The sequence below is a fragment of the Wasmannia auropunctata genome, unplaced genomic scaffold (genome assembly GCF_000956235.1).
Source record: "Wasmannia auropunctata unplaced genomic scaffold, wasmannia.A_1.0 LD336004.1, whole genome shotgun sequence".
In the NCBI taxonomy this organism is placed as follows: domain Eukaryota; kingdom Metazoa; phylum Arthropoda; class Insecta; order Hymenoptera; family Formicidae; genus Wasmannia; species Wasmannia auropunctata.
In genome coordinates this window covers 396,673-409,249 of record NW_012026886.1, presented here as the reverse complement: position 1 = coordinate 409,249, position 12,577 = coordinate 396,673, and the positions used below count along the sequence as shown (strand labels likewise).

The window sequence follows — 12,577 nt, the reverse complement described above, 5'->3', positions numbered from 1 at the left end:
ATCTCTTTTGTAGAGATTAGGGATAGGCAGGCGCAGCGTTAATTACAAATTGCAATGAATTCGCAATCGGAATCGTCGCAATCAAATACATTTTAAAGTTTTAAACTGTAAGTTGCGGACAATCAATAGCGATCGTATAATTATTATTGAATAATTTATTGTCTTAATAATAATAATAATAATAATATTAATGATAATCATCATCCGTATACACGTATGTATTTGATATACCTAATTAGCCTCACCGACCGGTTACGAATTATAAATATATTAATGACTGTGTCATAACGGACTCATTGTACACAATTAGTTTTCTAAAGGAATCCCGCGAGCGAGGAAGAGAGTGAGAGACACAGGGAAGCGTATTTTTATAATACTTTCTCTCTATATTGGCACGGGGAAATGAATTTATGCTACGAGTTTATGGCTTCCTCTCGAATTGTCGGCTACGTTTAGCTTCCCCCTCGTCGAATTTTTGGCGTCTTTACGAGGTCTCGCGACATTTTCCGGGCTTCCCATTCGATAGAATATACTTGTGTTTGAAGCGGTCGGTAGTGAATAGAAACGATTTACTGCCAGCGATATCCGCTGTCTGACGCCAATATTCTTCCCCCTCTCCCCCCACCCCTCCTTCCGTCCACCCCGGGAGAGGAAGTATTACCTGACATTGGGTGGAGATTGCAAGTTGGCTTGTCGGCAAAAGTATTTGCATGGATATGATGGTATCATCCGATTCGCCTGACTGACAGCTGGAGATACTCGTCGGTGTATGTACAGGCACACACAGAGAGTAAATGCAGACGGGGGCGAATTGCTATCGTCGCTTGTAACACATGTCGGCGCTCGTTGAACGAAAGCCAAGGGCCGTAAGGCCGTTAAAGCGATCGGATTTGTTTAAATTAAATTTGCGCGACGCGGCATCTGTGTCGCACACGCGTGCAGTCTATCTAGATTATATCCCACCTGAAGCCCGTTCTACAATGAAACTTAAGACTTAAGATTTAAGCTTTAAATCTTAAACCGTAAGCGTTAAGACTTAAGCCGTTACATCGTAGCGTCTACAATAAATAAACGTTGTAAGATTATAACTTTAAGCTTTAACGAGCATCCAATCAGAAAGCAGACGCAAAAAAGACAATGGAAGACAGTGTGATGATTGGTTCTTATATCGACTTATATATCTTATGCGACTTTAAGCCGTAGACTTTTAAGGTTCATACAGTATATATTAATACTCTCATTGTTCTACAATGAGAGTAGTAAGTCATAAGCCGTAAGAAATTGACCAATCACAGTCGATTATTCTTCTCATATTCGACCCTGATTTTTCAATTTCTTATGGGTTACAATTTACTACTCTCATTGTAAATGGACCTTTAGCCGTAAAAATTGAAATTTCGTCAATTCGTTTGAGGATTAAAGTTAAGGCTAAACTAAAAAGGCGGGAACGCCTTACGGGAACGGAAATGACATCACGAATTAACGCCTTAAAGCTTAAATCTTAAGTCTTAAGTCTCATTAATTGTAGACGCTTTAGGCAAACCTGCAGATATTTTCAAGGACTCGCCCTGTTGACACCGTGAATCGCGACGTACACTCGAGTATAGTTATTCAATAATAAAGGACTTTGTTTTATTGAGACTGCACCCGCAAGTCACTTATTCCAAATCGCTTTCCACCCTTCCTTACTCAACTTTGCTTTTAGGCTTAGCTATCGGAATCCGCGTTAGATCAACCGTATAAATTAATCGCCGCTTATCCAATTCTGTTCTATCCTCGCCGCACATCCTCTTCGCCGAGATGCTCGAGATTTCTCTGCCGACGAATTCAGCGGGAACCCCCGTCGAGAGGAAGAAGAGACGCGGGATGAAGTCTGGAGCATTCTTCGTCTCCCCCTGCCCTCCCCTCCTGACTATCGTCCGGGCCATTCGCGAGCGACCTCGCGACCTTTCGCAAAGAATCAATTTCAGACACGCAGGAGGGAGGCGAGGGAGGGAGATAAGCCGTGACACGTCTCACTGTAGCTATGCGCGAACATAAAGTTACGTGGCGTACATCTCATTCGTATCGGTTATGAAAACTGATCCGTTTCTCCGTGACTCTTCTCTTTTCCCTCCCCCGCCCGCTCTTTGCCGTCGTATGGAGCGGAATTGACTTCGCTTCGTCGGAATTGAAATTACATTTTCAATGACCGGAAGCGCGAGACGGGGGATGTAGAGCTGAATGACGCCCTTACACCGGCGGTGGCTGTCGATCGGCGGGAGAATGTTTGTTCAATCGTAGAAACGGCGGTGTTGTCTTCTATTTGCCGCGAAACGTTATTTGTCGAAACGAAACGTCATCCACTTAAAGACGTCGTATCGAGAGAGCGGATCTCGCTGAGGATTTTATGTATAAAGCTGTTGACACACACGCGATTGCGAGGTCTTCGGCAATCTCGATTGATATAGACGTACGAAGTTAAAGGCAAGAAAAAAAAAAGAGTTCGAGAGAAACCCGTATTGTCCGAGCAATTTGAAATCGATTTCATCTCGGCGAAAATATCGGGAAGTCGGCGATTTTAATTTTCAAGAGTTACGAGCGATTGCAAACAATACAGTTTTCACAAATTAGCTTGAAACGATATTAATAAAAATTGACGAAATAAAAATTGAAACGAATATAAGCGGAAGGAGGGAGGAGGGAGGAGGAAATAAATGATACATATCACATTTATAATATTGGAAAAATACGGTTAACTGGTAGTCAATATCCAATAGTGTACGATCAAATATTGAAGGGATTCCTAATTTACTTATCCGCAAACGAAAATAACAAATTATCTTATTACTAAATTGATAGCGTATTGCGAAATTTTTTCGACGCTCAATTACTTCTTATTCGTCGAGTAACGTCCGGCCGAGTAAATACAAAAATTTAAATACAAAGCAATACGATGCAATCTTTTTCTCTCTTTTTCCCCGTTGCAGTTATTCGTTAAATAATAAAATGAAAATAAATAGTAGATTGCAATAAAAAAAGACTCGCAGTATACCTGAATCCGCATTTATTACATGTAATAATCTATTGAAATATAGTTTGCTACGTTTATTATTTTATCACAGAGTTGGAAAATTTGTTGTTAAATTTGACACATTTTATATGTCCCAAACGGTCCACTTAGATTTTTGTGTTAATTTAACATAAGATAAATATGTTAAAAAGCAACACAAATATTATACAAAAAAAAAACTAGCATGAAAAGCATATATAATACTGACAAAATTTGTAAGTAAACTGTGGAAGCATATTTTTTCAGTAAAATTAGCATTTGTGATATGCTAAATTACGTATTTTATTTCATTATTTACTTAATTATTTCATTACGTTAAAATTTACACGTTTTAAACACATTATTTTTAAGTTATTTGTTCATAAATTATTATTTTGACGCTAAGAAATGTAGAATATCAATTTGACACAAAATATTTAAATAACATGATCACATTATGTTAAATTAATTAACACTTGAATATGTTAGAGATATCAATATAAAATTTTTACAAGAATCTGAGTAGACCGTTTCTAACACAAATACAAAATATTTTTTACCGTGCAGATTAGAAATCAAGTATTTTAAATTTTGTACATACATACGTAATTGCATATACATTGTGTCTCTACTGCCTCCTGTTGCCGCCACAGAAGATATTTAATAAATCGGTTACGTACGCGCTGTAAAGAGAAGCGGCTGCAGGATCTCGAGTGACGTTATGTCAGTTGGAGTTTATCAAAGGGGCGCGGCTAACGCAAAGCGCAGCTCTTTTTCTCTTAAAAACGGTACATCATCTTTTGCGAAATCAATTACAGAGAGGGAATTCAGCTGGGTGCAGTGCAATCCTTCCGCTTCCGTCGTGTCTTTCTGTCGGCGCGGCGCGGCGCGGCGCGCGGCGGTCCGCAGGAAGCAAACGAATAAAGGGATATTGCTTATCCCTTGTACTCGGTTAACTTCCCCCCCTTCCCTTCCCCTTTCGAGAGGTCGTTTCGTCCAGCGCGCGCGCGCGCGCGGCCGCTGTCCGTTGTACAGGCAGAGGCGGTGCCGGAATGTATATTGCGCCTTTTTCGCGTCTACAAAGGGCTTGTTGCCGAAACGAAGTTGCATGTCGTCCGCCCAACTCATTTCGCGAGAGCTTTGCAGATCGCGCGTGTGTTACTGCAGAACATGAAAGCGCAAACTAAATGGTGCAGCCGTACAGTAGCGCGTGTAGGTAACATATGCAGCGACAGATTCCCAGATTCGCGGAATGTGCAAACGTGTCGACCGGGACGGTGTTATCCCCCCGTAGCGAGAAATCGGATCAAAATATTGAACAGCTCCGCAATACCTGCATTATACAGGTGAAATTACAAGTGAAATAACGATTCACCGAATCCCGTGTGAATTACCTCGTGCGAGTTACCGCGCGGGATAACTCGCGATAAGTAATTGTTTAATTACTGTTAAAAATAATCTTATCTACATAAGTTGTAATTTTACTTACAAAGATATACAAATGTACATCTTTAATAGTCCCAAAATTATATCCACTCTAATGGTTGTAATTTTACATGTAACTTTTTTTTTTACAGTGTAGATTGACAAGCGCGTGGTGGTAAAGTCTTTCCGAAATCTACCTCCTCTCCACCGTAAATCGAGTTTTTTAAAGCGACATCGAACATTCATGGAAATGTTAATGTTTCTCTTTGCATTTTTTATTAAACTTTTTTTTTATGCGCAGAATAGGTACCTTTGCAGAACGTAGAAACTTTTTATCAACGCGAATCATCCAATTATTCAGTAGCGAGAGTGGACGAAACATTTGAATATCGCCGGGGCGGACGGATTTGCCGGCTAGGATGTAGGTACGCTCGTGACACTCGGCCTCGCACGCGCGCGCGCGGTTCATAATTCACGCGACTGTTAAACGACACCCGACATTCCGCCGCGCGTGTAAACTATGTTTCATGCCACGTAGATCTTAACGAATCGCGGCGAGATTACGGCGCGGCTGTATAACTACGAATACCCAACTGGAGTGCGAACAACCGTCGCAATATGTATAATGGACATCCGTGGCGATTGCAGCTGGGATGTCCGGCTACCGCACATCTCGATCTTCAAAGCCCGCAATTTGTCTATGATTTCGTAATTCTCACGCGGTACCCACGTGCACTATAAAAAAAGTGTGTTACATAAATAATATATGCAAAAATTACACAATTTATATGGAAATTTTGTAAAAATTCACATTAACATGGAAATATAGAAAATGTGAGTTTTTACAAAAATTAATTTTTTTCTAATTGCAGTGTAAATATATCTTTATGTTAAACAGAAACTTACAACGACAATATAGTATATAATTTTTATGTAAATATAGAAATTTTTATTAAAACGTACGTAATTCATTCGCGTCTCATTTTGCGCAATAAATTTAAAATTCAAAGCTATTGCTTAGGTAATTAAACAATATTATTATATGTTGAATAGTGTTAGTGAAAGTGAAATATCTCATTACGTAAATATGTCTATAAACTTAATTTCAGTTGTAAATTTACTTTTACAAATTGTTTAATTACTATTAAGAAAAATAATGTTATATTTGTAAGTTGTAATTTTACTTACAAAACTATATAAATATACACCTTCAATAGTGGGTCCCAAAATTATCCACTCTAATTGTTGTAATTTTACATGTAATTATTTTTACAATGTAAATTGCAAACGCTTGTAACGAAGAAGTGAATCTCCCCTTTAAAATCAATGTGTTTCTTCTATCAAAATTTAATTAAAATTAGAAGCAGAGAAGAAGACGTATGATAGTTATTCTACAAAAAGAAAGTTTCGTAATTGCATACGCAACGTATTGGAGATATTCTATTTCTATTTCTGTTCGTGATCGATCTGCGAAATGTAAAGTTCGGAGAGAGGGGACACTCAATGGTGCGCCGGCACTTATATCAGCGACACGGTATTATTAAAATCGACACGGTCTCCGACTTCCGGGGACAAAGGATGCGGTTGTTATTTCCCTTGAGTGAGCATCGATCCGATACAAGTTTCAATTTAACAGCGCATTTCCAATCAACGAGGCTTTACCTCCGCGAGACGGTTCCGGCGGGCGCAATTTTCTCGGAGCAGTTTTCTCGGATCAGGGATTTCCGCCGCCATCATTTCCGATTAACGATACCACGTCGAGTATCTGTTCGTATTACATGTACGAGTATCTTATGATTCTCAACGATTCCGCAGGTATATTATTGACAAAAAATCGATTGAAAAAATATTATTTTTAATTTAAAAAGAAAAAGAAAGAAAAAATCTATTCGACAGTTAGAATTATTGGATTTAATGATAATAATTGTTGGAAATCAGTCATGCGACGGACCATGAAGCTGACGCTACGTTAATGACGATGCCGGAAGCGGGGAATTAGAAAGACGTGAGGTAAACGCAACGGCTGCGGGGCCGGACTTTTGCTCCAGATGAGATTTTAATTCAACTTCGGCCGTTAATCCGCCGCCGGTACGGAAACGGAATTAATTAAAGCTGCTTAACGGGTAAGACGGGCAATTATTGGATTTACAACGCTATCGCGCTCGCCGGGATTAAACTGATACGCCGATGAATCGTTCGGCGTCGCGCTGGCGCTTCGACGGCCGCAACGTCGCCGGCTTAATGCACGCGCGCTTGTGCGCATTGTTCACAGAAATCCCTTCCTTTTTGTACGTCACGTGCACGTGCAGCGTCCGCTACGTTTGATCCGGCGTAGCCGGATTTTCGCCGCCCCCTCGTCGCGCGCGATGCGAGATCGATTGCTCTTTTTTTTTTGGACGTCAATTGAAGCGTTGACTCGTTCCACTTACAGCGTTCGTGCTCTTTTAGGAGATGCACGTTTTGGAGGAATTGTGCCCGATTGCACCAACATTATTTTGACGTTAAGCGAAGCTTAAAACTCTTTCTTTCTCTCTCTCTCTCTCTCTCTCTCTCTCTCTCTCTCTCTCTCTGTTTCTCTTTCTCTAAAGAAATAAGCCTGCGTGTACCTACTTGTAACTATATTCCTCTACTAAATATCTAAGACCCGATTGCAACATTATTTTGCTTTTAAGCGAAGCTTAAAACTTTCTCTTTCTTTCTCAAGAGTTGCAATCGAGTGTTAAGCCTGATTGCACCAACGTTATTTTGATTTTAAGCGTCGTCTACGTTGAGATTTAAGACTAAAGATTTAAGAAAATTGTCCAATCATAATCGATTATTCATCTTACGTGAGAAGAATAAGCGATTGTGATTGGTCAGTTTTCTTAAATTTTAAATCTTGAGTCTCATTGTAGACACCGCTTTAAGCAACGCTTAAAACTCTGCCTGTCTTTCTTTAAAACCTTAGGACAGAGAGAAGAAATGAGAGTTTTAAGCCTCGCTTAAAATCAAAATAACGTTGATGCAACGGGACATTAGATATTTAGAGGAATATAGACACACAAAGATACATACTGAACCAAAAATGTACGTAAATAAAATTGTTCATTGTTTCCATTGAAAATTCATTAAAATTGTTCCAATGAATTTACTTTTATTCTTACAAAGATTAAGGTTTTATAAAATGATTTAATTGAGGTTATTAAACTATTAATTAAAATTCATAGTAACAATAAACATGTACATTGAATTATGTATATTGGATTTTATTATTATAATGCATGTAATTGTTAATTTAATGAATAAAATAATACATTAATGTTTATAGTACACATTTAATGAATAAATTTATTCATTCTATAAACACGTTCATTGGAAGACTGAACTTTTTTCATTGGTTAATTAAATGTTACATTAAGTTATGATACATTCATGTTTAATATATAATATTAACAAATAGTGATTTGTTATATTAATGAATCTAATATTATTGACTAATGAAAAATATTTAATATAATCGTCATAATATCTATTAAAAGTTCATTGTATCAATGAATTTCATTTGATGTACGTTTTTCACATTAGATCATACCAAGAATATTTTTCTCAGTACACGCAGGCTTATCCACGCACGTATATATACGAAGAAATCATTTTCGACAGAATATAATATATCTCTTTTACGAATATTTAAATGAAACGCCCAGTCCTGTCTCTCCTATCAATGTTCTTCCATCTCTCGTTATGCGGGAGAGGTAATGCCCCGTGATACAGTTTCCCCACTTCAATAAACCCGAAGTGCGCGCAACGGTTAACGAGATTCCATATAATAGAAGAACGGCCCCTCACCCGGAGCACGCCTCTCCCCGCCGAAACGGCCGAAGTTTTCGGCCTCTCGTAATTTCGGATCGGGTATAGGGTACCCACGTTTTGCCGGACGCAAATTTAGCGGTATGCGCGCGCGCGTTTCGCCCGGCTGCGAGGACTCATTATCGTGTTCCCACGAACTCGTCGAATACCCGCGATGTCCCGGAACAAGAGAGAGAACGTTCGTTCGCGCCCACCGCCGCGCGCTGGTTCGTTGACCGTCCGATCCGAACGATCGGCGCGAATTACTTGGGTACAGAACGCGAGGGAATGGGTATCGGATACGGTCCGCGTTTATGAGCCGACGCTTCCCCGACGACGCTCCATCGGCGACGACGCTGCAAGCACGTAAAGCCATGTCGCGGCTGCTTTTTTGGGCATTCTCGACCGTTGGCCTTTGGGCGAGTTTTTGGCGTTGCCGAGCGATACTGCTGTACCCCGAGAATACCTTGTTTCAGGTATCTTCAAAATTTACCGTAAATTTTTATAATACGCGTATCTTATCTCGAGAAGGGGAATTTCACGTTTCACCTCGCTTTTATCGTTCGGTTGCCTCAAGAGAAGTTTTTGTAGCGTTATTTAGGGGCTCTTTGCTTTCTTAATGCCGCGGGCACTTTTTTAAAATGTTCTTTTTTGTAAACGTTGCTCTGTAATTATTTTTTTGATAGTAAATAAAACTTCAATAAAATTGTAATAAATTCGAAACTACATTGTGCTTAACATCTATAATTGATATTAACACTGAAGCTTTGTGTATAATTTTGTTATACGAACTCGTTAATTTTACAAATTTTGATAGACGATTAAAATTCTCTGCATCGAAAAAATAGCATTTCGATCGAAAGCGAGCTATTATTAAATAATATTTGGCCGCTGCGCACGAGAGCTTTTGGATTTGTGCTCGCAATTCGCTCAACAAAATATTTATTTGTCGGTCGCCAGCACGTTAATTAGCAAATCTAGTCCGACCAGAGATGAATTACTCTGCTGAGAAGAACATTCACAATTTTGCTTCAAAGAGAAGAGGTCTTTACAGGAAACTTAATTATTTCAAATTTTAATTATTTCAGATTTTAATTTCAGCAATATATTTAATATCTCTAATTTTATATTTAAACAATACATGTAACGTTTCTTAATATCTCTTAAAGAATCGCTGAATGTATAGAATATTAAAAAGGGAAGCAGATAAGTAAATTCATTTTCGTGCAGTTGCGCCACTTGCCCTCGCAATTCGAATCGCCTTTCTCGAGATGTAATCAAGAGAACATTTGCTCGACAGTTTACTCTGGGTATCTCGATGCCGGTGGCGATGACGAAGAGGGGCGGCATCGCCTTCTCCGCGGGATTTCAGCTCAACTACGCCCTGCCGTGGAACTTGACGCAATTCGAACCGACGATAATTCCCGCGAGACACGTCAGGGATCTCGATTTGCAGGGAACTTACGTCGCCATTGAGAACCTCTTGGACGAGTAAGTTTGCACTAATCGCTCTCGTACGTTTCCCCGGTTAAAGAGGCTCCGCCGCGAACTGCTCCTGTACCCTCTTTCCTCTCTCGCCGCAGCTTCGGCGGGAAGTTCCGAGAGGAGAAAAGCGTCTCCGTTTATCCGGTCGCTTGTGTATGCATTAATTAAATTTGCCGGGGAATGAAAGCGAGAGGCGCGCGCTCAATAAAACTCCCGACGGATATATCAATGGTTTCAATTTGTGCGCGGCACTTACAGCGCCATCGAGATCGGCCCCCGAACGAGCGGGAATTGTCGCTCTCGTTATTCTCTTGCCGCTACTCTTTTGTTCGCTCTTCGTACGCGCGATTTCGGCGGAACAAGCGCGCAATTTTAACTCGTCTCCGCGCGACGGGTTCGCACAATGGCACAGTCGAGCGCGGAAGATTTAAATTTGGAAACAAATGCCGCGCATTATACCGCGCGTGATTGTCCGATGGATCAGTAAACGCGACGCGACGAACGCGCGAGCGAGTAGGTATAGTCTCTAAATAATTGACTCTTAACCCCTACTGCTGCGCGCTGTCGGTCGATGCCGATGATCTGTTGAAATCACATTTTGGCCACACATTTCGAAATCACATACTGCATTGGAAAAAAAATTGGTTGCATTAATTGCAATCAGAAAATCTGATAAATTTAATCAGTATGTTCGAAAATCGACGAATCAGAATTCTTGATTTAAGATACCCAGACGAGCATGATTAATTCTCTCCTGTTAAATCTATTAGAATTTTTGTTGGTCAAATCATCTAAATATATCAACTTTTTGTTGATCAGACAAATCTTTCCTGTTAAGTACCAGGATTTCTTGTTATGTGATTATATTAATACTTTTTAGCACATATCAATTTCGAAGAACTATCCAGGTTCTTGAATTAATTTTTATACAGAATTAAAAACTAAAAACTGTACTGTCTATTCACTAAATTTTTTGAAGTGAATTTCACTCCAAAAGATTGAAAATACTGCCACTCGGCCACTCACTCCAAAAGAGTGAAAATTCACTCCAGAAAATTTAGAGAGTATCAAAAATATATCTTTCAGTTATTTTCATCCCACTTATAGGGATGATGAAAAATTTCATGATGCGTCTTTTTTTCGCTTCTGTGTGATTCTTAAATACAAGAATTGAACTCCGCCGCGTCCATCTCATGGCAACGCAGTGCAGCGTATTGCTTGCGAGAAATATCGTATACAACGCCTGAATATAACCAAAAATTTTGTAAATCCAGCTGGAAAATATTAAACAAATCCTTGTAATAAAATCTACATGAAAAGAACGATTTTGTTCTAAAAATGGAAGATTTAAAAATTTTGCTATGTTGGATACAGATTTAAAAATAATTTTGTTGGAAATTCAACTTTGGTTGCTAGAATATCAAAATGTTTTACAGCAATGCTCATAATTTTTGAGTCTCCAATAATATTATTTTGATGGTCCAACAAAATTGTTTTCAGATCTGTATCCAGCAAACTTTTTAGACTTTCTAGTGGAATCGTTCTTTCCTTGTATCAAACGTTCTAGTTATACAATATTGAATTCTATTATTATAATCAGAAATTCTCTTTCATAAAAATTTATTTAACCATATATACGCTTGTAGGTTATACAATCAATCATTTTCTTAGACACTGTTTTTCTCTCATTTTCGGCAAGGCTTCAGAAATATGTTTGTCGTCAATACCGAAATTGTCAAATTTGATTCTCTCAGCCAACATTTTTAAAATCTTGCCCATATATGCCAAAATTATTTTATACTATATATTTGCGCAATCCATGATATCTGTTGATGGCCGATAACACAGATATCAATGATCAAATTTATTCGTTATCGATTTTTGAAAGTCATGATTTTATATGCAGATCGTAGTCGCTATAAATTTATTAACAGATACGTTTTTTTGTTACGTTTTTTTCCTATTCCTATTGATCAAATAAACACATGTGTACATTTTTCATTTACTCTTTTGTAGAAGAACAATTCGAGTCTCTGGCTTCAGAAATGTTATCACTTATATTTAATTATACCATTATTAGGTTAAAAGGAGTGTAAAAGTGTACGCGCGGCAAATTGGCAGTACAGATCGCGCGCGAAATTCTGCCAACTCTGCAGCGACTACTTTCAGCGACTAGGGGCGTCACCCTTCTGTATCACTCGCGCCTTCACTCTACGTAAGTGGGAGTTGCCGTCCGCAGGATCAAAGGGCGACAGGGGTAAAGACGACGACTCGAACATAAATTAATTGGGACATAAGGCAATTACTCCGCTGGGACGCTGGATAGCGTACGCTGCAGGGACGTACTTTATGGGCGAGGAGTTTGCCCTGAGAAGGCAATAGTAATCGCGTGTAATAGTAAGGCACTATAAGATGTAGGTATTCCTATCCGCCATCTTGGTTCCAATTGGTTTAATAGTTACTTTCCATTTTCACATAAATAATACTGAATCTAAAGTTATGTGAGTATTTTTATACTCAGATAATAATGTTATTACTTGTTTACTTTGGTAGAAAGTTATCGAGCGTAAAAGTATAGGTTTTACCTCACTTTTAATATGAATTAATAGACTCAGTAAAGCATACGATTTCGAGCTTTATGCAGATTATAATTAAAAACTCAGTTGAATCTTACTTATTAGAGTAAAAAGGAACGTACATTCAACTGAGTTATAACGTTACAAATGAGAATTACCTGAGTTTTGGAGTAAATGAAAAGCAACTAATAAGTGATGAGTTTATAGTACGTCTGACAAAGTAAATGTACAT

The 12,577-nt window shown here is 38.8% G+C and overlaps 1 protein-coding gene across 1 annotated transcript in view; it reads left to right on the top strand.

Annotated features, from left to right (window-relative positions):
• Nucleotides 1–8,658: 8,658 nt before the first annotated feature.
• The window catches only part of LOC105453119, a 23,709-nt gene continuing 19,790 nt past the window's right edge, over nt 8,659–12,577 (top strand). The window contains exons 1-2 of the mRNA XM_011694834.1: nt 8,659–8,760; nt 9,585–9,775. Of these exons, the coding sequence (XP_011693136.1) occupies nt 8,659–8,760; nt 9,585–9,775 (293 nt within the window). The remainder of the gene's footprint in view (nt 8,761–9,584; nt 9,776–12,577) is intronic.